The sequence below is a fragment of the Candoia aspera genome, chromosome 8 (genome assembly GCF_035149785.1).
Source record: "Candoia aspera isolate rCanAsp1 chromosome 8, rCanAsp1.hap2, whole genome shotgun sequence".
Lineage (NCBI taxonomy): Eukaryota > Metazoa > Chordata > Lepidosauria > Squamata > Boidae > Candoia > Candoia aspera.
Window position 1 is genome coordinate 35,202,600 of NC_086160.1, and position 27,154 is coordinate 35,229,753.

Below are 27,154 nucleotides of genomic sequence, written 5' to 3' on the forward strand. Positions count from 1 at the left end.
ATTTAGAAATGTAGACAATTGCTTGATGAAGCACTGCAAAGAAATATTAGTCTATTAATCCATCTATTTCAAGATAAATTAAAATATTATATTATAGAGGCATGTTAACATACATAAGATTTATTCTCCTTCTCCACAATTTTATATTTATGAACCCTCAATTTTAGGAACTGTTTTATCCATATAGACACAAGAAATCAGTGAGTAAATAAGTAGCAGATAGATTTCTTATAATCTGGGCCATCATCTTGCCTGTTTTTTTGGAGTTTACAAACCTGAAAGTTGATCCTATGTTAAGTCAAGGATGAATTTGCACCATAATAAAAACCCTATGATCCAATAACATGTTGCCAATCACTGACCTGAACAGATTCTCCATCAACTTGAACTTGTCCAGCTATTTCCATCATATCCAATGCTAAGTGGCAGATAGAACGTGCGTGATGAATGCATGGCTCTGGCAAGCCACTTACTGTCATATATTTGTCTCCAACTGTCTCAACCTAGCAAAACATAAATCTGGCAGTTATATATGATATTTCCTTTCTTTGCTTATTTCAGTAAAGTAGTATCCTTTGATCAGAAAAAAATCTGGCATTAAAGCAGTATCATTTCATTAGATAGATTATTATTATTACAGTTATCAAATATGGAACATATTTACCCAACCTTTCCCATTTTCGACAAATCCTGAGATGCTAAAATCCTCAGAACATACACTTATAGCACTAATTATGGGAGACGTATTTTCAACACATATGAAGGGTATCAGGTTTTGGAAGACTTGATTAAATTTCCATACCAACCTAGCACTTTTTTGTGCCCCCAAAGTAACTCCTTTCCATCTTACTGCTGGTTTCAGATCTGTTGGCTTTCAATTGCCAGCATGGCCAAGAAACGTTATTTAAAAATAAGTTTGGGATTAGAAAGTACATCAAAATGCACGTCTACCAATAAGCCACAAAAAGAAAAAAATGCAAGACCACAGACCACAACAATCTTCTGGGGAATAAAGCTGTTATCTATTCTATTTTTACAGCAGTAGCTAAAACACTTTTCTTGAATAATATTCAACCCACTATGGCATACAATAAGACTCAAAATTATCATTTTTCCTATGATTAAAAAGATTAGAATAGAACTTACTACGTGTATCTGAATGTATCTGTATACAAAGCTCTAGCAATCTGTCGACCAAAGCCCATCTTTCATTCTGTTTCATGATAAACCGACTTGGAATTCAAATTCAGACTGTAAACACGGTGCATATCACCAGACTGTGCAAGCCCATGCTAGGAAAGTTGCCAAGAGGCGTTCCAAAATGTTTTGGAATCTGTAATCTACTTTTCTAGCTTCTATTGTTTGTAATATGTGAAGAAATACGCTCAGCCATATATATCTTGACTGTCGGTTATAAGCTGGCCCTTATACAGCGTTACCCTCTCCCAGAACAGAAATGAGATATGATACTCACCTTATAAACAAATGGGTTTCTTCGTGAATCAGTCAGAATATCAAATCTTGTGTAAAGGTCATTTAAAAGATTGACAATTTTCATGGCTCCTTCTCCAGACGCATGTTTACTGCAGAAGGCATTGAAACCAACAATGCCACTAAACAATATGGTCACGTTATCATAACGTTTTGCTGGCACAGGACGCTTGTGTCTCAGCTCATTGGCCACAGATGGAGGAAGCACGGAATACAATAACCTATGTAAGATTGGGTAAAGGTAGCAAAGGACAAAAAATGAGGAGAAGTACATTAATTTTATTCCAATCAATTTTTCATATTAGCTTCTAATATTCACTGATTTAAAAACTTAGTATGTTCTACAGCAGGCATTAATTTGCATTAGAAACATTCTTTCTAACACAAGCAATGTAATAAATATATAAATTCATTATATATATATTTATATTATATATACTGTATAATATAAATAATACATTATATATATATATAATAAATATAAATATATAAACTAAGCACAATGTAGGCAAATTATATTCTGCTGAATAAATATATGGTTAAATTGCTATTATTATGTTTATTAATGTTTATTAATAGCTATATTATCAACAACTAAAAATTTTTGCAGCATTTCACTTGCACTTATTGTTATGTTTTTGATTTTTCTTTATTTATTTGAATTTAATGCACAATGATTTTTGCAACAGAAAAAAGTTTAATAAAGGCAAAAATTGCATGACAAGGTCAGTATTAGCCACAATGCACACCAAGCTTTCAATTACAGATATCCTTGAGATATGTTAAACTCCCATAATTAGAAATCAGTTTGGCAATGCTGACTGCAAATTATGGGAATTAAATTTCAGCTCATTTGGAAAGCATTTAGTTTGTGAAGGCTGATGTATGCATTTATTATAGAGTTCAGTACCATGTCTTGTTTAAAAAAAATTAAGAAGCATCAAAAATATTTAGTAATTGGTGTGATTAAACTGCATATGAACATTCCATTCAGAAAGTTTAAATGCTGCAGATCCCGTAATCAGTGGGATGACATTAAAATATCTTCACTGTATTCAAGCATTTATATCTTCCTGAATCTTATCCACTCAGACTGATAGGAGAAATGGGGACCTAAATATACATATAGGTCACAGGAGTGCAAGAACTGGAAATGGCTTTAACTATTCTCAGGCTTCATCAAGTCATATTTTTTGTGTTTCTCTGGTCAACATGTTTTATGTTACTTTATCTAGAGTATTTTCATTGACTTTAGGAGACAATTAGGAATCCAAGTTGTTTATGAACCTTCAAATAGAGGACAGCAGAGTGATAAAAATTAACCATTTTTATAACTTCATACTTAAAGTAGGAGATTAAATCTTACGTATCTGTCTTCTTCTTTTCATCTTCCAGGGCTCTTAAAGTGTGTTGGAGCCTATCCGTTAATATTTCCAGTTCTTGTGTCAGTTTGTATTCCTCTCGGAATTGCTCTCCCAAAAGGACCAAATCACGGGTAGCATCATGCAGGGGAATGTCACTTAGGTACAGCCCTCTTCTAGTTAAGTCATCCAGATTCATCACACTAATGCAATTAAAAGAGAGATGAGAAAATGATGGAACAAGATTTCTCCAGCATTTACATAAAAAATACTGATTCATCTGTTTTGCAAGTATTTTTAAATTGCCAAAAAGTAACAATACCTCTATTTCATCATTTAATAATTTATTAATATTGTACTTTTCTATCCCTCTAACACAATATGACTGGCACATTTCTATAGAGAAGAGGCAGTTCAAGGTATTTAAAAACATCCATTAACATCATTAGCCTTATTCAGCTGCAAAAACTGATTCTTTGGCAACATCCTTCTTGTTTTGACTTTGATTTTAAACAATTAGAACAGCTGTGGGCAAGGGACTTCAATGATTACCTCCCATACTTCTATTGCCTAATTTTTTTTGTCAGTGTTATTATACCTTCGATACTTTCCCCAGCAGTGATACTATCAGCAGCTTGAGCGGTGGACATTAAACAGGGATGCAGGGCAAGGAGAAAATGGTTAATCACCTCCTCACCAAGTATCCCGACTTTGTTCAGAAAGGGAGCTTCTAATGTGGCAATTTAAAACAAACAGAACCTTTTGCATCACAGCTGTTTGATCTCAAAGGCTGTAATTCTAGTTGTAGCAATACAAATGCACCACACACACAAATCTTATCTGCTTACCTTGGAGAACAAAGAAAAAGAATGCTATCTGCTTCAGGTAAGTAGATCATTTGACCTTTCAGGCGTAAACAGCTAATTTCTGTACCAGTTAATTCATCTTCACATTCCAATTTTTCCACATCCAAGAGACCTTCCTTTTGTTTTAAAGAACAAAAAGAACTTCAGTGAAAAGTGCCATTGCCGTAAGCTGGGCCTTCATGTGCACCCCCAGAGCACTTTAATGCTTTCATTTCTGTTTTTCCTACCTTTACCTAAACAAATATGATAAAGGGGTTCTTGTTGCTGTTGTTAAACCTGACTTTGTTGTGGTCACAACATTCAAAAGAAAGAAATTACAATAACACATTAAAAGGAAGAAAAAAAGATTTTAAAAAAGATGGTAAGAATGACAGATTGGATGGAAACAAAGCAAGGGTCTCACTCTCCCTTGCCAAAGGCCTGGGTGAAGAAGCCATCTGGATCTCGGGGGCAACCTCATTCCATAGACAGGCGCTCCTACAGAGAAGGCACACTTCCAAGGTCCCAATAGACGACACTGTTTAACCAAAGGAACCCTGAGTATGCCAACCCTGCATGAAAGAATCAGCTGGGCAGATACTATGAGCAATAGGCAGTGCCTCAAATAACCAGTCCCTATGCCACATAGGACTTTATAGGTAATGACCAGCACTTTGAATCCTACCCAGAAGCAAACTGGCAACCAGTGCAGCTTGCGAAGCAGAGGTACCCATCACTGCTCACGCTGCTGCGTTCTGAACCAGTTGGGGCTTCCAGGGGGACTTCAAGAGCAGCCCCATGTAGAGCACATGGCAGTAGTCAAGCTGCAAAGTAACCAGGGCATGAGTGACTATCTGAAGGGCCCCCTGAAAGGGCGCAACTGGCATACCAGATGAAGCTGTGCAAAGGCCTTCTTGGCCACAGCTGCCCTCTGCTCTTTAAGCAGGAGCTTTGAGTCCACAAAGACCCAAATTGCACACCCCATCTTGAAGGGGGAAGTGCAACCCCATCCAAGATCCAAGATGGAATATCCTCATATCTGGGCAGTCCAAACATCCCTAGCCACTCAGTCTTCATAGGATTGAAAGGTTTTTTGCCCTTTCAGAATAATATGAGTTTTTAAGAGTCTTTTCTTCTTCTAAGTTCAATAGATACCAACTGAAAAATTGCAAATAAATGTGTTTTGGATTACCTTACTCCTTAACACAAAGACTGTGTTGATATGTGAGAGGATTCCATGGAAACTAATATCAATATGAGGCCGAACCAATGAAAATACAGATAATAGGTTACAATACCCTGGCTGGAGCTGAAATATAAGTAAAGAAGATAAATTTTATTTTAAAACTTTGAAGAAATTCTGGTTAGTGATTGCAATCTATTTCCTTATGTTCTATCTTCCTGATTAATACAATAATATGTAGTGAATTAGTATCCATATGTTACTGAAATTAATATACAATTACATGTGGACATTTTTGCATAAGAATATTTTCTTTAAGTTGGGTAAGAGTTGTTCACACTGTCCAAAGTTCTGGGATGAAGGAATGAATGCTATCTTCAATGGCATTGAGCAAGGAAATATTCTAAAGCAGTGTTTCTCAACCTTGCATGCTGGCTAGGGAATTCTGGGAAGTCCACACATCCTTAAAGTTGCCAAGGTTGAGAATCACTGCACTAAAACATCCCTGTGTCTAACATAGTGTCCTATAATCTACAGCAACAATTCAAGCAACACTTTATAATTACAACAATTATTATCTAGAAAGTGATGGCCATTTCTACCTTAACAGTGGCTCTGTTCTCACGGTTTGTATTTACACTGATTCAGGCTGCATAGGCTAAAATACATTCAAATGTACTCTTTATAATGAAGAGTTTTATGATGAAAAACCAAGGGAAATGAATGTGCTGCACTGTCCTATTTTATGAAAAACAACCTAAAAAAAAGGGAGGGGGCAGGAAGAGGCAGGAAATAACAAGAACCTTTTGAAATGCTGGCTTACTGAATTTTTGCTAATTAAAAACAAAACAAAAAAAGGTTCAGCAAGGTAACATAGCTACAGCTAACCATAAAATGAAAACAGTTTAACACATGTGATGCCACAGTATGCCAAATAAGGCTTATGCTTGTTTTTCAGCACTGATGTTTTTTTTTAAACAGAAGTGTTTAAAAGGGTGATCACTGATACTTTATGTATGCAGAATCAGATATAATGGTAAAAGGGAGAAGTGTGAAATATATTTCATAGTCCAAGCAGTGCATACAAATTGTTGAATAATAGAACTGGTATAAAAAAGTGAATAGTAGCACTTGAGTAGGATGGTAGAAAGGCTGGGGTTCAAAAGCTTTGCAGGAAAAACAAGAATTCTTACCTGGGGAAGGACTCTATATATTGCATTTCCACACTGAGTGACAACGAGGTCTCTATCAAATATAATGTGGAAAGGAAAAGCCTTGCAAAACGTGTATGGACTGATGCGAGACTCTTGAGTACCATTCTCTTCAAACCTGTCAAGGTCTTCATAAAAATCTTCTTCTTTAGACTCTTTTTCTTCAATTAAAAATTGAATATGGTCACACTCCTCATTTCTTTGTTGAACAACCTGAACATAATAAAGAAAAGGTGATAATACAACACCAGCCTATTTTTATTCTTCAGCAACAAGTGTTGCTCTTAACTTTCATACTAAATTCCGTTCCAGAAACCTGAAGTGCATGAGTAATAAAAAACAGACCTAAATTAGAATTCCCGGCAGTGTTATTATATTATACTCCCGAACAATGAAGTAATGACATAAATGCCATGCATGATGGCTTAAAAACTAGAGAGCCTACTTTTGAAGCGCAATTTGCTCTTCAGACCAAGTGATCTGCCAGGAGAAGAGGGTCACTGGAAGATTCGATTTACAGCATAGAAAACTATAGGTTCCATAAAGTCCCTTGCCTACAATTAAGAATAACTTGACAACTTGAATCTCTGGTTTCTAGAATACTTAGGTCTCTCTGCAATACTTTGAATACCTCCAGTGCTTCTTTAGTATATTAAACCAAGAAAGGAAGAGTAATGCCAGTGAAGACAATGTGCTTTTGCTCTGAAATATAATCGTTTTAAGTTATTGGCACTCCACTGAATCTAAATGGGGCATTTTCACAATATGGTTTTGTGAAGCAGACGTCCGGTCGTAATATAAATCCCTTTTCATCCACTGTATTATTTTTTTTCACATACCCATATTCATAAGGAATCTCTCTCTAGGCCCTTACACAGAATCCAATAACCCTGAATTAAAGGTTTAAGAAGAGTAGCAATTTTTAATTTGTATTCTGGTTTCTCGTCAGATTGTATAAATCTTCTGCTTGAGAAGGAAGAAATTATCATCTATGTATCAACTGATGTATTCTGGCATGTGAAAAACAGGTCTCTGGATGCAAGCCAGATTTGCTTCTATTGTTTAAGGTATCTGCACTGTTGCTTTGAGAGGAAACAAGAAGGTGAAACTCATAGACATTAAGAAACAAGGGTTGCTCCATAATTAAAAGAACTACCTGTGACTCACTGTTATTTAAATTAATACAAATACCATAAATTCATGACCTTCCAGTGAATTTACATAAACTGCATTGCAGAAAATAAAGTACTTGGCATGAAACTATTCATTTAATAGCACTGACAAACTATGACAGGATAAGGTAAAACAGCCTAAGGATACTGGAAAAAATCCTATTAAATTCAATATACCTTACTTCTAAGTAGACATGGATTGCACTCTCACTTAAATTTTTAAATATCCTTTTTTCAGCTATATAATACACTATTAAAATTTGAACTGTATCTAGTTAACAAAATTTTCATTCATTTTTATTGGTTAAAATAGTAATAAAACATTGTGACTGGAGAAATAAGCCTTACTATCTTAGTTGGGTAGTCATGCACATGTCACAGCAGACACTATTTTAGAGAAGGCTAAGAGGGTGCTGCTGCTGCTAGTGCTTACCAGCGAAATGCCTGATATTTAAAATGTGAATTTAAGAGCTTTTTAATATTTTTTAAAATATTATGACTTATTGGAACCACCTTTACTGATCAAAGAGTTTTAATAAAGACATAAATTAAGTGCTGTAGACCTATTAAAATTGGAAAGTTTTCAAAAACAGTATAACTGAAATATTAAAAACACTAGTAAATAAATTAGTCATCTTCTGTCCAAAGCCCTCTCTCTTTTACCACCAAACTAAAAAACTGAATATCATTTAGAAAACAGCAACTTCCTTCTGCCACTTAATTAGGCAGTTTCAAAAGCTGATGCCAATACACTCTAGCACTGTAAACTTTCATCATTTGGTAAAATCCATCTTCTAGTGTTCTGCTAGTCTCCTGTTTCAGTAACAGCAAAGTTACGATGCAATTTATAGTTATTGGTTTATAACAGAAATTAATATAAGACAACCTTAAGAAGGATATGTGTATTAAACTAGGAGAAGAAAGGTCATGAGTAAAGCAGAAAAGTGAAAAACAAGACATTAAAGCACAACTGAAATTAACAGAGATGTTTGTATTATATTCAATAATATAATGCATAATATAAGAATATAAGAAGGATGGAACATTGAACTAATTAAGCATTTGATAGGATTAAAAAAATATGTCTTGCTGGTATAAAGGATCACTTCAAGGAATTTTACCCAAACTTACATAGAGTAATAACTGTATTAAAAGATACCTTAGAATTAGATGTAATAATCTTTTTTACCTATAAGCTCTAAAATATTAAATATTGCAAAAACTTGTATTTTCCATTCCTAACAAATTTGGTAACATTCCAATTTCCAATGTGTCAAAATCATACTGAATAACCAGTTCCATGCCTCACTTTGTTTCCCCAGGACTAAGAATCCCTATCTTCTCTTCAATATTAGATTGTGAGATTTTTTTTAAGAAAGCAAACACACACCTGAGCCTAACCAGTGGCAGTGAGCTGGAAAATAAAGCTAAATAACTCCCTTTCTGTGAACTGTCTACATTTTATTAGCTTTCAAGCAAGTTTAAAGACATGCTAAAGAAGAAGCTATACAAGAACACCACCACCAAGTGACACAACCTGGAATAAACTTTAATTCATCTCCCCCCATGAGCTAGCTAGCAAATGAGAGCAACCAGCACATCTACGAAGTCATTCACCATGGCAACAGCAGTAAAAATGAAGACAAATCGCCCATCAGGTTTCAAACAGGCAGCTGACTCGCCTTCCCTGATCAGCAGCAAAATAGATCTTCTGTAAAATAGAAGTTTGCGCTCAGCTAATGAAAGAGAGGAAGGGCTCTGAAAATGCCTTTCTGCTGCTGTATATAAGAGTTCAAACATTCCTCTCTTGGGAAGAGTTCATTCCTGTTGCTTTTTCAGATTTAAGCTATGTAGTAACATGTATTGTTAGAGTATATTAAATATGATTATTTACCCCCAGAAGGCAAGAATATTTGCTGTTTCTACATTTTCCTAATATATGCATGAGTTATTGATGTGAGAAAAAAAAGTTCATACACAAAGATGCAGGCCTAAGCAGGCACTTATTAATTATAATATTGACTATAATATAATATTATTAATATTATAATAATATGCTGGTGTTTTGAAGGGCCTTAAAAACCTGGCTCTTTGCCCAGGCCTTTGGAGTAGATGATTGATGCCCCTTCTTTCTGTTGCCTTCTGGGTTTATTTTCTTTGCCATCATTGTTCTTCTGTCTTGTGTTGTTTTTGTGTTTGTGTGTGTGCATTTTTCTATTGTTCTTTGCTTTTAAATGTTTAAACAAATGTAAGCTGGCTAGAGTCATTGTTTTTAAATTGTATCATTCTTCTAGAATAGTATTTGGTAGCCAACACGATGCACAGTTTTATACCACCTGCTCTGGGAGGATGCATAGTCTTTGTTTAGTAAAGCTATCTAATTTATCTATGATTGACTTTTCTTATCTAGAAAGGACTCTCAGAGTAAAACTAAACAATAGGTATCATCCTATCCCACTTCTAATTTCACTAACGCTTCTCCCATCCCATATGTTTAGGCAAACCAATTAACCTGTGAGGATAGCATGGTTTGTTTGTTTGTTTTAATTCAACTGGATCAATTTATCTAATCAGTTATCATCTCCCCCATGTGCATTCCATCCTGTCCAGATTAAACAGCTGACATTTACACTTTAAAAGGTAAAACCAGAAATAGGGCAGTACAGTATGAATTACAGTACAGATATCATCTAGTTCTCAGTCTGTAAGTGGCCACTTGACGTAACAGTACCTGACTGGTCCCTGCCATTTACTCATTTCTGTCTGGTTTGAAGAACAGCACTTGCTCATAATAGAAAGTGGCCCACTGGTGCCACCAGTGAACCACCAGTGAACCAGCACAGAACTAGCAGTGGTATCTCAGGTGGGAATACTGTTCTGCTGCCAGTTAGGTATGAGGCTGTTTGTGGAGCACCTAGCTAGCCAGCTTCCATCAATGGTGAGCAGCCCAACTCCAATTTGTTCTGGTGGCAAAGCTCAAACTGAGACAAATTTGGTGTAGTTCATCAATATTTGTAAATAGAGTAACAAAGCAATGATGAAATATCTATTGTCACAATATTTTGTCCCTAACAACGGGAAAACAGTATCTTGGAAATATGTTTAATTTTAAAAGAGAGAGAAATTGCTATAAAGTAATTTTACAAATCTGTAATATATCAACCATTGGGGAGACTTTATCTTAAAACTTACCTTCATATCTATTTCTGTTCCATGAATTTGTTGAGCAACTGTTTTGATGATTCCAATGACAATATCTTGGAGCCCTTCCCTCTCTGAATAGTAATGCAGAATGAGGCCCTTCCCCTTTTCTGCATCTGTGCATCTAAAGGAAGGCGCACGCATACCTGGGTATATTGTAGCAAGATGGTCATGTAGAGCATCAAGATTCTGGGGGAAAAAATTAATTATAAGAAAATGTTGTAATCTAATTTTCTAGCATTCTCACTAGAGAAACTATGCTCAAGATGAGGTAAATATAGCTTCCAGAGTATACCTTTATATACAAAATAAACCCGTAAAGGTGTTGGAAAGCACATATTGCAAGAAATGAAATCAAGAAAACATTACTTCGACTGGAAATTACTTTGCAAGGATCTCTTACTTTCATTAACTTACTTTCATTATGATAGCATAAGGAAAACATCCACATAGTAACCATGTCAAGAACATTTCCATCAGTTCTAAATTATTGTATTATAAGTCTTTCTTACATTTATCCCCGCTCCTGAATTTTATGCTGCTATATTTTGTTAATGTTTGTTCTGATGTATATGTAGTAAGGAATGAAGATGGTTTTATATGTAATGTCATATCTGATCCATGCTTCATACCTGCAAATCTTCAAAACTTTGGAAATAGATAAGAATTTGTCTCCTATGAGTTATGCAAAGCCTCATCTTGGGATATCTCCAAAAGAAGCAAGCATCTCGTGAATTAATTTCTTAGGCACGACATTTCCTCCCTCACATATTTGCTTGTTTCAAATGTATCCAAAAGAAGAAGAGATTTTTTTCCATGGAATTTTATTTTGTTTTTAATTAAAAATACAGCAACAAAAATAACATACATTATAATACAATGAGCTGTGTACAGGAACTCACCAGTTATAAACCTTACTATTTAAAGGATATGCTCGTGGGATAATAAAATAGAACAGCCTAAGGAGAAGTTTACTCTCTAAGGAAAAATTGGATATATTACTTACTTTAGATTTGTGTGTGTTCCACTTCATAATAAGCTTCATAGTCAACATGATTATATTGACAGAAACTTTGCCAGAATTGGAACAAAAATTTAAATGAGTTCAGTTTTATTATTTGAAATTATATCTCACGTTTTCTCAAAGAGGGAAAAGTATTTATAAAAACATACAAAATTCATGATGCCATAACAGTTTATTTAAAATGGGAATTCCTTGCATTTGAAAACATATAATTATGACATTGCCAACCTATTAAACCCATGTATATGCATCTATATGGGTTATTCTGATAAGGCAGAAAAACTACATTATCATGAACTTTTAAGCACCATGGTATTTCTTAGGGGCAAGCAGAGATTTGATTGTTCAGCAAAAAGAAACTCAAGGGTCAGAGGGAGACTGGGGGTGGGAAAATGGCAGGAAGCCAGGGCTCTAAGAATTGCCACTGAGGCCATTTTTCCACCAGAGAAATGAAAAGAGAAAAATGGCTGGCTATTTCACCAGGCATAGGCAGGCTGATACAGTTGGGGTCACTCCTGCAGTATGAGTACTGCTTATATTTACTTTTCTTTTGTTCCATGGTGCTGCACAATGGGAGCAAGGGTTACTGTTATGTTGGCTGTGTTTTTTAAACCTCTTAAATGTACACTGGGAGCGTAAGCCACCTAGATCTGGTTATGATCAAGCGGCTTATAAGCCTAAGTATAGCAACAAATATTCCCATTTAAACTCCCCTTCCTATGTTTTTGTCTTTAAGAGCATGGGAGTTTTTAGGGAATAAGATAATGTTTATAGTTGTATTTGTTATGCCTTCCTATCTCTTCCATTATTTACACCAATTTTTGTTTCTCCAAAATAAAATTAACTCATGCAATTTTTTTATACCCATACCATAACAACAATCTCTTAGTATAATTTGCTGGTTGAGAATATTCTTAAGAAGAAATCTATGCATACTAAGAGGTGATGAGCAAGTGGATTTCCAACCAATGAAACCCCATTCTTAGATATTCAATGTTCCTTATCGTATTCATATTTTTCTTTTTTCCTTTTGCTTCCTTCATGGTTCCACTTAGCACAGCACAGGTGGTAACTTAAGACCTCTTCACTATTATCAGTTTTCCTAATCTAAGTACTCATGTTGCTACTAAAACTCAATTGTATACCTCAAGTGGTTTTTAGCCACTGATCTATTTTCATGAACCACTGATTGACTAACTGATGATGAACCTGGGAGGTGAGAGCTGAGGCAGTGAACAAACTTTGGCCAGATGATTAGCGCTAAACATGAAGATGATTCAGAGGAGCTCTACAATCCCATGGACCATAGTTTGAGGTTCACTGGTCTAGAATGTTATGGTATGGCAGCTGGTGACATGGGCTAAGGAGGAGTATGTCCCACACTATTCTTACAGATGCAGGGACAGGAAATGGCTGCAACACTTCCATTCATATATCTGATTACTAATAGTCCTTCCAATTAGTTGCTAAATAACTACCTGCTTGTTTTTATTAGTAACAGCCTCTGGCTTTTATGCAATTCATCAAAGGAGTGGGAAAGAATACACATTCCATTTGTTTCAACTATTAGTGAAAAATATGGAAGCACAACCATGTTTTTCTTGTTAGATACGTTCTGGTAAAGATAAAGGTTTGTGTTTTTAATAACTGTGCAGAAAACTCAATTTAAGTAGATGGAAATATACAAGCTTTGCTCATTTTTATATCTGGCCATCTTTAATAGCAGTGTTTTTAAAGATATGCATGTGAGGCACCTAACTTTAAAGCTCAAAGCTGTCTGATATGTTGGCATGTTTTTGAATATTATAACTTCAGAGACTGTATATTTGTGTTAGTAATAGAATATGAGTAGACCACTACACTGCTCCCTAAAGTATTTTTTATTAACCACCACTCTCTGTTTGATTGATTTTTCCTTTATGCTGTTAATACAAAAATACCCTTGGGATTCCTCAAATTGCACTTATTGACTAGCTGCTCTCTTTCACATGGTGCGTTAGCACTGCTTTTAGCAATATATTCATCTCACATTATATACAGGATATATATTTTAGAAGTCATCATATTAAACAATTGTACTTAACATGATGGTTGCATTTTTGAATGAAAGGTTGATAAAAGCATGGACAAAATCACATTTTCTCAAGTTTTTGAGTAATGCTATTTGATGTATAAATTATTATTTATTGTCTACAGAGTGTGTAGGTTGAGTCATGGCAGCTGGATTTCTTTCTTTTTGGTAGAAACGTTTCGCTGCTTGTCCAAGCAGCTTCTTCAGATAAATGTTTCAGTCAAAAAGAAAGAAATCCAGTTGCCATGGCTCAATCTGCAGATAAATCCACCTGGATGACTGAGAATCTTCATCGACATATTGTCTACAGAGCTACAGAAAAAGAAAAATTACATGATTAGAATACCAGTTTTAGATGCTATGAAGTGTCATCAACAGGATTAAAACAATCCCCATATGAATAAATGTATATAGTATATTATAAAAACAACTCAGTTTAGTTATAATTGAGTGTGTTCTTATTGCAGTAGAAGTTATTCATCTCAAGATGTGTCACTTATGTACAACTATAGCATTATCTGGACACAACAAAAATGAAATGGAAATGGTAGACAAGTTGTTTTTTGATGTTGTCTTCTCAGAATTTCCACTAATTTCTTAATTAGGTGGAAAACTGAAGCTTCAGGTATATTATTTTGGTTTTTAAGTGCAAAGTATCAAGACAATATTTTCGATACAGGTTGGTGAACATAGCAAATAAAAAATTGCTGCCTACAAAAATAGCCAGAGTGAAAGGATTTCCGATTCTGGATCCAGAGATTTGATAAATTATATTCCTGCATTTAAGTAAATGTGTATAGTACCACAGCATATACCTTTCAAGTTAAATTGTGCTGGAGCAGGCCCATTGATGATTTGTCTCAGATAACTTACTTGTAAAAACTCTCTAACATTTGATCCCAACACACGCAAGATGGTATCATAACCAGATTCTTGGCAAAACACAAAAAACATCTTTCCAAACATTTGAAGGATTTGTCCAGCATTAAGGTCTGCAAAATAAACAAATAAACAAACAAATACGTTGTCTGTGTTTTTAAGTGTCCAGGTCAATGCTCTTTGCTAAACAAGAAATCATAGTACAGCCTTGATGAAGAGATAAGAATAACAAAAAGAATAACGTCAACCAATGCCACAAAGAATCTAGCAAATTATAGTCTAGAAAGACACAATGTACCTATTATTTCTTTAGTTTCCTTTTCAAAACTGCTTTTAAAATCGTTATGAGAACTTAAAGCATTTTACAAATTTCAAGTAAGACAACCCTCACACTTATAATTCAGAGGAGCTTCAAGAATTGCCTCAAGGTTCAGTGGGCTGGATTGTGTGAAACAAATTCTCCCAAAAAATTCTCAAATATATATATATGCACAAACATTTGTTCTTCTAAATTGAAGCTTATAATAAATAACAGTTCAGTGGTATGCAAAATACGTTATGTAACATACCTCCATTGGTTGAGAGGCTCACATACATATCTTGCATTCTGTCTCACACGATTCTAATTTCAACAAACTACAATTTAACAAACTACAATTTCAACAAACAATTGAGGCTGTTTCAAAACACAACAATTTGGAACAAACTATATGTGATGTTAGGGATGTGGTGGCGCTGCAGGTTAAACCGCTGAGCTGCTGAGCTTGCCGATCAGAAGGTCGGCGGTTCAAATCTGCTTGACGGGGTGAGCTCCTGTTGCTAGTCCCAGCTCCTGCCAACCTAGCAGTTCGAAAACGTGCAAATGTGAGTAGATTAATAGGTACCGCTTCGGCGGGCAGGTAACGGCATTCCGTGTAGTCATGCCGGCCACATGACCACGGAAGTGTCTACAGACAAACGCTGGCTCTTCGGCTTTGAAACGGAGATGAGCACTGCCCCCTAGAGTTGGACACGACTGGACTTAATGTCAAGGGAAACCTTTACCTTTACTATATGTGATGTTAAATGCTCACATGCATTAGATGTGTGTGTGTGCATTTGTGTGTGTATATACATATATGGTACATATATATGTTCATTTAAAATTAAATGGCAGAAATCAGCCAGTGAAGGGGGCACCAATATTGAGATCACAGCAGTTAGGTACATTAATATAAGTCTAGCCTCTCCAGAGAAAAAATGATCCTCTGAGCCCACTATCTGTATTGTAAAGAAAGTGCTCATTAGCATCCCTGAGGCCTGCTCTTAATTTGAAATAAACATTCTAAGAATGTCTGCACGGTACCATTGCCAAGTCACAGAAAAAATAATAGTCCAGATTGGACTATAGAAAAAGCATCTTTTCAGTAACTTGTAACCACTTGTAACTTGCCTTGAGACAAGTTAAGGAAGGCAATGGCCTAGCTGGCTGAAATTGCAGCATATCCTTCAGGAGAAGCAACACTGAAGGAAAGCCAGATTTACTCACTGAGGACTTTGCTTGCTGCAGCAACCAAATCATATGTTTTGGAATCATCATAAATAATTCTGACCAGAAACTGCCCTTCTTCATCCAGTTGTGCCTCTCTCCTAGAACAAAGCACAGTAAAATACACATACTTTTAAAAAATGGATGTATTTTGGACATTTTTTTTAAAAAAGGATCACAGTTGTGAGTTGCTGAGAATGCTGAAAATGTGCTAGGAGTGAAGATATGATATGGCCCAAAGTAACAATATTAACCTGAAGGAAAAAAGGAATAAACGAAGTATAGATGTCATATTTTGACTTTAGTAGAAGAATCTCGAATATAACATAAGAGAAGGGAAGATAGCATAACATACCATAATGGGAAATTAGTCTTTTTTTTTCCTTTCTTTTTTGTGCCTTCAAGTCAGTGTTGACTCCTAGCAACTGCCTGGACAAGTCCCTGAAGTTTTCTTGGAGAGATTTCAGAAGTTGTTTGTTATTGCCTTCTTCCTAGGGCTAAGAGAGAGTGACTGGCCCAAGGTCACCCAGCTGGCTTTGTTCCTAAGGCAAGACTAGAAGTCACAGTCTCCCGGTTTCTAGCCTGGTACCTTAACCACCACAACAAACTGGCTCATAATTAGATTTTAGTCCATGTTTTTTTTTTAAAAAACTTATCCATAGCAAACAACTGAGAGAATGAATATTGGCATGTTAATTTGGGACTAATTTTCAATTATAAATGAATTTTTAAACAGATAGATGGCCATTTTTCTCTATCTTTCTCATTGTAATAGGTCCTCCTATACACACACATGTACTACAATATGGCATTATGAAAATAAAACTATTTAAACAATTCACAAATTTCTGTACAGGAGTGTGAATGTGTGACTCTTTTCTCTCAAACTCTGTGAAATTTTATTTGGTAGTAAAAGGAAGAGAAGAAATAGCATTGATTCCTGAAAAAAAAATCCTGTCATTTGAATGGTGATGTTTAATTCACCATTAAGATTCAGGGGGTCTAGAATAACAATTTGGAATATTAAAAAAATGCATTTTGATATTGATCTAAATTAGTCTTCTTGTTTTAAATTAGACCTTGTTCTTTACTGTGTTTATTTAAAAATACAGCAAATCTTAAAAACAAAAGTCAAATCACAATACAGGGAGTTGTTAAGTTAGCTATATTTGCAGGTTTCCATACCTGCCTTCATTGTTTTCCATGAATCAGAAGTATTAGAGCATGAAGTTGAGACAGGATACTACTGAACCTGCAGTATGCTGCTCTTAGTTAAAAATAACAGTAATAGCAGTAACTAAGTATTTGGAAAAATTATAACATGTACATCAATATGCAGTCCTCTGAATATGCTGCCCCTGGTTAAAAAATGTAAATAATTAATGATTTCATGCATCTCTATAATAATCAACTACTGGACAATCTACATGTACCATGTAACTGTATCGCTATTTAATGAATAGCCATTCATTAAAAATGATCCAAGGAATTGACTAAGAAAAGATTATTCCTTGTTCCTTTCACCAAATTACAAATCTAACATGCCCACTGAAATAAGTTGTGTTAGCTTTTGCTGTTAATTGCTAAATATCTCTTATATACAAAACCATTTTCCCAGCTAAGTTCAAGCATATGTCTACAATTCTCACAAGCATCATTATGCACATTTAAATTTGGAGTTAAAAAATAAAGCTAGTCACCCAAAGGACTTCATGTTTCCTTCCTGAGCAGAAAGTACACTAAAGGTTACTATTGTTTCTTTTGTTTTTTTGGAATTAGAAGACTCTATTACAGTACTAATTGTTTTACTGGAAGATTAGCAAGGAGAAATTGGATAATCGTATGTACCTCTTAGGTACATTATATACAGTATAGAACTTCATATTCCCATGTAACACAGACTCAAGCAAGCATTTATTTTAGTCACTAAAGAGTTATCTTCTTGTATACTTTGCTTTGCCTTGTCCTTGGTGGCACACCCATATAAAGTAGGATAATCTTTCTCATCTCCAATCCAGAATACTGGGAAAAAAATACACCTTAACCTTGTGATGGTGTCATCACCAGCTGGTACTATGCAAAGCATTCCAAAAAGAAGATAAGATAAACATCCTCTTTGGCCTTGGCAAAATCCAGTGAGATGACACCACCAAAAGCAGGTATGAGTAATGGTGGTTCAAAGCCGATATATGTTAGTCAGAAATTCCCATAGGATGGAAAATTTATGCAGACTTAACCAGTGGGGTCTGCCCACCATCTTTTTTGAGTTCCCTGATTGGCAGGAGGCCATCTTTTTTTTTTTACTTTGTGTTATTGTACTCTTGAATATACTTTGATTGCTTCTCATGCTATGTTATTATGTTATTTTTCTTATACACTTTGAAATAAAGCCTTCAGTACTCGTACCAGTGTGGTAATTGCTTCAGAATCCAAAAGAACCTGTGACCCAATTCTGCTAGGCTGGGGAGACGACAATACACATATAGACATCAGAGACATTTCCAAAAATATTCTTATGGACAAGTTTTATTTGAATGTAAACTTCATTTTAGTGCAATTGTAAATTCATGTGATGTAGTAGTTTGCAATCTCCCTTTTAATCTAAGCTTCATGACATAGATTCAATGATTTTCAAGAGTCTAGCATTTTAGTATAGCAAATTAGATTAAATGATTTTTAAGAGTATAGCAAATTAGGGATTTTAAGCCACTTTCAGAAGAATGATTACAGTATATACATGCCTAACCCTCTACATTTGATATCTATGGGACTTTTAATAACTTGTATCATGGGCTACGTCACTGCTGAATCCTCAATATTTGAAGTCCAATGCTTCTAATATCTGCCTATTCTATCTATCTATCTCCCTCCCTCCTTGCCTTTTTACATTGCCTTCTATACTTAACTTTCAAAAACGTAATCTTTGCAAATAATTCACACTGCCAGTTAGGGGAGGTTGTCATAAACCTGTTTATTGTAACTTTTATGCAACTTTGCACATATGTAAATAATGAAATATACTTATTGTTACACACAGGGCTTTCTCCTTGCAAACCTCGACCTGCCATGTAAAGTCCAACTCATCGTCAAAGACCTTCCATCCCTTGAGGCTTAAATCTTGTCTTTGGTCTTGATATTCTAAGAGTGCAGCCATTTCCATTCCCTTTACTCCCAAAGCTTTTCCTTCTTCAAAATTGACATTCCAGAGGTGAATCTTCTCCCCTTCACTTTTTGGCTTTGAGTTGTTACTATTCATTTTCTTCTTTGAAACAGGAACATTATTCTCGAAATAACATTCACCCTCATCACTGTCATCTTCCTCCTTTTCAGTTTGTTGATAGCCTTTAATTTCAACAAGCTCTAAAAGGTGTTCCAGGGTATGAGTAACCTTAACGTAGAACTCCTTAAATATATATTTAAAATCTTCCATATCCCTCCACAAAATGTTATGGCACCCTTTAGTGCCTCTGGATATTAGGCAAAAGGCTATGTTAATTAGACATGAAAGTGAAGGTGGGGGAGTGAGAATAAACAAAGCTGTTTTCACGGGAACGAAAGCAGATATTTTTATTTATTTTTATTTTCTATCCCGCCTTTATTATTTTTATAAATAACTCAAGGCAGCAAACATACCAAGTACTCCTTCCTCCTCTTCTTTTCCCCACAACAACCACCCTGTGAGGTGAGTTGTGCTGAGAGAGAGTGACTGGCCCAAGGTCACCCAGCCGGCTTTCATGCCTAAGGCGGGACTAGAACTCACAGACTCCTGGTTTCTAGCCCAGCACCTTAACCACTAGACCAAACTGGCTCTAATCTGATACAGTAGATCAAAGCTCAGCTCCGCAAATTCAACAAAGTGGGTAATTCTTTTGTAATCCTTCAAACTTTGAAGAAAATAACAGTAAACAGTCAAAAGTCTTTAAATCCAACAATACAATTTGAAATAAAAGAGAGAAAAAGAAAATATTTTTTAAAAGCCAGATTAACAAATTAATAACTTCCAAAAGTAATGAAAATCACCAAGAGGTTCCACATTTCTTTGTTGCAAAAAGGCTTTCCTTAATAACAAACAAAAAATAGTAATTGGTGTTTTAGAAATGGGGTGGGCAGCTTTTGAGTCCATTTGAGGCTTCAGCAAGCCTTAGGAAAGAATGGCAATCACACCAGCTGCTAGCTTATCAGTCGATCGCTAAACGCTGTTTTGCAGTCTTCTGGATGCGTCCAGCCATTCGGAGAACAAATGGGGTGATTCCTGGGATTATCCTTAATCCGTAGAACACTTCTGGGCTCTAGTGAGACTGCCTGAGCCCAAAAAAGGTCCATGCTGCCCGGTCTACTGCTGAGATTGCGGAGAGACGTCTCAAGTTGCCAATCCCCCACCGGTAGTTCCACATGCACAACATCATGCAAATAGAAATATGTATAGGCACACAAAGGGAATTCAGATTGTTTCCTAAGAAGAGAAACACTGCAGAGGATTTAGAAATCAGACATAACTGAGGCCTTGAACATCTTTACTCTGATAGCCTAAGATAAAAAGCTCAAGCACTCAGAATCATCCACTTCTGAGTGCAATAGTGCATGTTCCCCCCCCCCAAAAAAGGAAAGGGAGATGGAGAGAAGCGAATTTAAAAGCTGCAAGATACATGATAATAAACTGAATGAAAAAGAAAACTGCTGCAGAGGCTCCAGTGCTGAAAAAATATTCATACCAATTATTTGGTAATGGAAATGTTATTTTATTCTATAAAACACTATTCTGATTTCACATTATTCTCATAAAATATCCTTGACTGAATGATTATGTCCCATCAAGTTGTTGTCAACTCTCAGTGACAACGTAAATTCTCTCCATGACCATCTGTCCTTAACCTGGTCTTACAGGTCTACCAACAATGCATCCTATTGCCACTGTAACTTGCTGCTGGTTGCTCTCTTCTTGTTTCTTTCTATGTTTGCCAGCATTAGAGTCTTCTCCAGAGAGCTAGGTCTTTGCATAATGTGTCCGAAGTAGGATAATTTGAGCCTGGTCATTTGGGCCTCGAGTGAGAACTCTGGGTTGAATTGGTCAATGATCCACTGGTCTGTTTTCTTGGCTCCCCACAGTGTTTTCAGGAGTCTTCTTCAACACCAAAGTTCAAAAGAGTCAGTATTTTTCTTATCCTGCATCTTCAAAGCCCAACTTTTGCTTCCATAGAATATCACAGGGAATACCATGGCTTGCATGATTCTGATCTTTGTAGGTATTGACAAGTCATGGAATTTGAATATCTTTTCCAAGGCTTTCACAGCTGCTCTACCATGTGCTAGTCTACAGCATATTGGTTGATCCTAAAACGCAGAAGCTATCTACCACTTCAACATCTTCATAGACAGTTCTAAAGCTGGTTGTTCTACTTGTTATTAGTTTGGTCTTTATATTTAATTTTAGTCCCATTTTTTCACTGGGCTCCTTGACTTTATTACTAGAGCTTGCAGGTCCTTTGCATTTTTGGCCATCAGGGTAGTGTCATCAGTGTAGTGCAGGTTTTTGACATTTTTTAACATCTCTTCCTCCAATTTTAAAGCCACGCTCATCTTCTTCCAATACAGATTCCCTTAACATACAGTCAGCATACAGGTTGAATAAATAAGGGGAGGGTATACAGCCTTGTCACACTCCCTTGCCCTGGAGCCAGTCTGCTTCACTATGTTCTGTTTGTACTGTGGCTTCATGACATGTGTATAAGTTTCTCATGAGTACAATGAGATGTTCTGGGATTCCCATTTTTCTGAGCACATTCCACAGTTTGATGTGATCAATACAATCAAAGGTTCTTCTATAATCAGTGAAGCATACAGTGCTTCTTTTTTGTATTCCAGTTAATGCAATTTAAAGGAGACTTGCCCTACATTATTTGTATACATACTGTGCACACATATACAATCAGCCTGTTCTTTGCTACAAACAGATTGCATTCTGTAATCTCAGTCTGAAATCAAACTTATATGCAGTTGAGTAAATTAATATTTAAGATGATAAGAAAGAATGGTAGATAGTGGCACGCTTCAAATACCACAAAGGTGCTTGTGGTACTGAGGCTAAGAGCAAGGATATAATGTTAGCTGAGGCCACAACACGCTTAAGCCAAAATGGTTTCTTTTCCATGCCTGGCTTCAAACATTCTGAAAATTATGTGTATCAACCCAAGAAGCATATTTGTTAAATAGAGTAGGTATTCATTTTCTCCAATATATCTGTCAAATAAAACAGACTTAAACAGACTCTATTAGATATGTATCCAAACTTTTTGTTTTGTTTTAAAACATTGCTGAAATCTTTTTCAACTGCAGAGCTGCTTTCTACCTTTAACTAGCATCAGTCAAATTTTAGTAATAAGCCTAAGGAACTATTAGAATACTTTTGCAAATCCTACAATCTAATCATTAACATACTGATTTTGGTAAGTAGATTGGAAATTCTTAATATATTGGTTGGAACTATCCTAGGGCAGCTATTTTTGGAAAACTCCCATTTGCAGCTGGGCTTTCCTCTGAAAACCTTCATGAAGTATAGCAGCAAGTTTAAATGTCTACATGAGGTTTCCTTTGAAAATGGCTGCAGAATAATTGCAATACGTGATTGTCATATTTATATTTTTCTTCCTAATCTAGAAGGTACTTCAGTTCTAGCTAAATTGATTTACAAAAAAAAAAAAAACTGGTAATGATATAGATGGGGAGGGAAATGACAGTAATTGAGGATAGAAAGGAGCTTAATTCCAGATTATCCTTAATAAAGTAAAACTTGTTTGTTGATTCTGTTTTTCAGAAAATACTGGGAGGTACATTGACAAACTTTGCCATAAATAAATTATGTCCCATCAAATATTAAAGAAGTACATTCCTTTGGTTATTGCAAGTAAAAACTATAATTTACAACGATTAGTAATAGCTTAACAATTCTTGTCATATACAAAATTGCTGTCATATATCACTACCAAAATAGAAATTAGAAAAAGGGAACTACCCTTATTTCAGGCCACAGCATAAATTGACTATTCAGAGGCTCCTGAATTGGTTAAATCGAGGACCGTTAATTTACATGCTGGAAATGAACAATGACAGTTTTTCTTCTCTAAGGTCCTAGCTGTTCTTTCTCTGCTATCCCTAAAATAGGAAAAACTTAGTGCTACCAGATCTAGGCTACAAAAATCTGTACATCCACTAGATGGCAGGAAAGAGATACAGAAAACTAGGTTCTGTAGCCTAGATCTGGTAGCCCTAAAAAGGTAGCAGAGTGCAGATATAACTGTATCAACAGACCTTGTTGATAAGAGAATTCCATCTGGCGGGGTCCAGGAGGCGGGCCTTCTCTGTAGTAGCACCCGCCCTTTGGAACATCTTGCCCCTGGAGGTGAGATTAGCCCCATCACTCCTAGCCTTCCGGAGGGAATTGAAGACCTGGATCTGCCACCGGGCTTGGGGCAGGGGGGAGAATAGTCATACCTGGGGCTGGCTAGTGCCTTGAAGTGCCCTCCTATGCAATGACTGAATGAGACCACAGCCATCTGGATTTTATTACATTTGGTAGCTCTGTGAAATTGTTTTATAGTGTGTTTTATATTGAAATTTTATTATATTTTTATTGTTTTATATTGTAAACCGCCCACAGTCCCGCCGGTCGGAGATGGGCAGTGATAAATTTGATAAATAAATAAATAAATAAATCCAAACACATTCATTATGAAACCTTAAACTATGGTTTATCTTGTCAAACAATATTTAAGCTTTAGCACACTTTAGGATTTAGAGAGGATGATAATCAAAAGCTATGCAATACCTCCTCTCTGCCATGGTGAGATAATGGGAGAGCGTGTAAACACTAAGGTGAACAAGCCTCATTCTCTTCTCTTCTCTTTTCTGATCAATGAATATAGTCAGTTATGTTGCCCCACTTCTATTCTCCAGTTTGGTTCATTCAAGAAGACAGAAAGTGTGTGACAATGTATTTATTAGCAGGAGATAGCAACACAGAGAAAGAAATGGAAGCTAAGGTCACTGCTTATGTTTTGAAATTAAATTGGGTGGGCATATACAGACAGTAAACAGATTACATAGGATAGTGAGCAGGCTTCTCTATCACACACATACTTTACTCCTTTTGGTAAAGGGCAGCAACTGTCATTCAGTTCAATATAATCCACATAATTGAACACATTTAAGCTCCATTGAGATTTATATAAACAAATAAATTGTACTCTTTGCAGAGAAAATTAAAGCAACTTACTTTGGTCTAACCATATCATACAAGAGTATTTTTTAAACTAGATTTCTTTGGTGCAAAAATGATATAAATCAGAACAGTGAACTTTGAATTTTCAGCAAATCTAGCAGGGAATTTTTTTGCAACTCACCAGCCTAATATTTCTGCTCTTTGTTCACACTTCGTATCAGCCTTTTATCTAAGTATTAGAGTGGTAACTATAAGCAGTCAGGCAAAAGTACAGCCTGAACAAACAGGCTGGCAGAAGAGGGACAGCAATATGAACAGTTCCGTCTTTTTCTCCACATTTTACAAAGAAATGCAGCTTTCCATTGCTCTTCTGCTAACAAAATTATATGCAACCTGGTAACGTAGCAGTGTTTTCCCTTACTGTGATTTATGGCCATGTTCGAAGCCGTGACATATAAACTTGATGCTATATCTAAATAATGCATTTCCTATTCACTGTGAAATCCCTTGCCATAAATTTTTAATATAAAAAGGAATAACTCATCAGTAGGAATAGAACAATCTCAAAACAGAATGGATAGCATCTTAGAGAGGAAAAAGAAAGTGCTACGTATCTTTATAAATGTAAATACAATTCAGCTTTATCTAGGACAAGTTGGATAATAGGCTGTGACAAACAATTAAGTCAGACACAAAATCTTTGTTCCATTTGACTTAAATATTTCCTGAGCTGGTGTTCACCATTTTAAATAATGTTCATTAAAGCATATATCCAAGATTCGTTTTGTGCACCTGAGGCATTGCTTCTATTGGGTGTCTTGCCACTCCTCAGTGTCAATAGCACTGGCTTTTGATGGATACTGACAGAAACTAAGTTTAAGGATATTGTAAAAACCATTTTGTTCAGATTAATATTTATTACAGGATAATTTCCAAAACACCTGGTATGGGTGGCTTGATAGTATATTTTGACTTACCCTGTATGTAGAACACATATACAGCCTCCATATTCTTCCTCTTATTAGCATGTTGAAAACATGCACGGGGATGTGACAACAGCAACTGTTTGCAACCTCTCAAATGGAAGGCTCTTTCCAGCTCACACAAAATGCAGAAGGCAACTAAGCAAACTTGGGAACATGATTCTCTTAAGGAGTTAGAGAGAGGAGTTATATATGCATATGTTCCAAAGCACCTTTTCCCTTAAATCCAAAAGCTGCAAAGCCCTAATTTTTAACATTATTAATGGACAGGAGCAAAGCTTGCACAGCATTCAGCTTAAAAGATCTTCCTGGAAAACTGCATTCACAAATCAAAACAAGTCTTTTTAACAATATGGAATGAAGTTAATATTAACAAAGAAGGGAATACAGGCAGAGCATGGCTTGAGGAACTCTATCCAATTCTTCTACCAGCAGTGGCCAGAGTGGGTGGCATATGCTCTTCTCCGTTCACATGACCAGGAGGGATGAAGCTTAGCAGTGGGCAGCATTCCAAGATGCTGCCCAACTGCCTCTCTCATGGGGATGTATTGTGGGAATTTTTCGGGAATGTTTTTTTCTGCAGCACCCAGCCAGATCAAGCCCATTTTCAAACTCAATCTTTCCTTTTCTATCTTCTCCAACACCAAATTTGGTCCCATCATGTTTCATTTTTGGAAAGTTATCCTGCTGATGGACAAGAGTTCCAAAACCCTTTACATAATTTCTTTCCAACATTCCATTGGGCTGGAAAAAATAAAAATGAAAAATCTGGTATTTCTCTGAGACATTCTTCTTTATAAGAAGAAATACCTATCCAATGTTTCAAGCTATTTCCCTGTAGCATTTATATTTCTGCAGACTGTTTAATATTTTCTATGGCAAACCATAGATTACCAATAATTAAATGCTAATCATTATCTGTAGCAAAAATGCCTTGTAATATCAATCCCAAGGAGTAGAACCAAAGCCATTTAACCATTCTTTTAAGCATTATCAGTGAGAAAAAGTAAAAACTTTAAATGGAGTACCTCAAACTTCTTTTCAGACATTGATTTTTCATATAAAGGCAACACGTGAATGGAAATAAGCCAACACCCAGTATCTCTGTTTTCAGTTCCTGCATTATATTTCTACTTGGAATTGGAATATCTGAAAATGTCATGCCCTGGAAATGGACCAGAAAAGATCTACTAATGACAAAAGTATCAGTAACCAGTAGATTTTCTGAGGTTGCAATATTATACAAATTAACCTAGAATAAGTTCCTGTGACAGGATGAGTTGCCCAATTCAGAAGGAATTGCAATTTGGTTCCAAATATGAGTTTTTCACTGTGTGCCAACTCCATTCAAAAAGTTATGTCAATAGCTAGAGGATTCTGAAACTAGTAAAGGTACATCTGCCTTTTATAGAAGATTTATCAGGAGCAGATATATAAAGCAAATGAGGTTGGCTGGTTGTTGTATTTGTGCTCTGTAGACTGGAAGTACGGTGTTAACCAAGGACCAAAGTCTGAAATCATTGGAGGAAACCAAGCACAGATTTGGAGAGAGGATCCCTGAAGGAATGTGCAACTGACAACCTAACAGGACCCAGAAGAATCAGAAAGGGATCTCTGTAAGGCACAAACATCTGGTTGGTGAAAGGACCAAAACTACATTTGGAAAGGACAGACCAGGAGTCAGAGTAGGTATCAAATTGTGCAATAATGATTGCAAATTAACTAAAAGGGGATAATGAAATTAAATGGAAGAGAATATATGTAGCTCAGGGTTGAACTGTTGGGTTCTTGCTGCTCTCTGAGCTTGGTTTTTTTCTTGCAGAGGTTTCAGTACCCAACTAGGTAACATCATCAGTGCAAAGGAGAATGAAGTTTGCTGGCTGCTTGTATATAGTAGCTTGCCCTGCCAGTCTGGGTGGGGTTGTGGATTCCTTCTTGATGGTTCTTTGATTGGGGTATTAAACAGATTCATTTAATAAATTTCTGCACT

At 35.9% G+C, this 27,154-nt stretch overlaps 1 protein-coding gene across 1 annotated transcript in view; it reads right to left on the reverse strand.

The window, feature by feature from the left end:
- Positions 1 to 27,154, reverse strand: part of GUCY1B1 (guanylate cyclase 1 soluble subunit beta 1) — a 48,291-nt gene that overhangs the window by 7,797 nt on the left and 13,340 nt on the right. The window contains exons 3-11 of the mRNA XM_063309696.1: positions 15,967 to 16,067; positions 14,433 to 14,551; positions 10,456 to 10,653; positions 6,074 to 6,304; positions 4,890 to 5,006; positions 3,701 to 3,834; positions 2,858 to 3,055; positions 1,475 to 1,712; positions 363 to 503 (exon numbers count right to left, since the gene is read on the reverse strand). Coding sequence (XP_063165766.1) covers positions 363 to 503; positions 1,475 to 1,712; positions 2,858 to 3,055; positions 3,701 to 3,834; positions 4,890 to 5,006; positions 6,074 to 6,304; positions 10,456 to 10,653; positions 14,433 to 14,551; positions 15,967 to 16,067 — 1,477 coding nt within the window. The remainder of the gene's footprint in view (positions 1 to 362; positions 504 to 1,474; positions 1,713 to 2,857; positions 3,056 to 3,700; positions 3,835 to 4,889; positions 5,007 to 6,073; positions 6,305 to 10,455; positions 10,654 to 14,432; positions 14,552 to 15,966; positions 16,068 to 27,154) is intronic.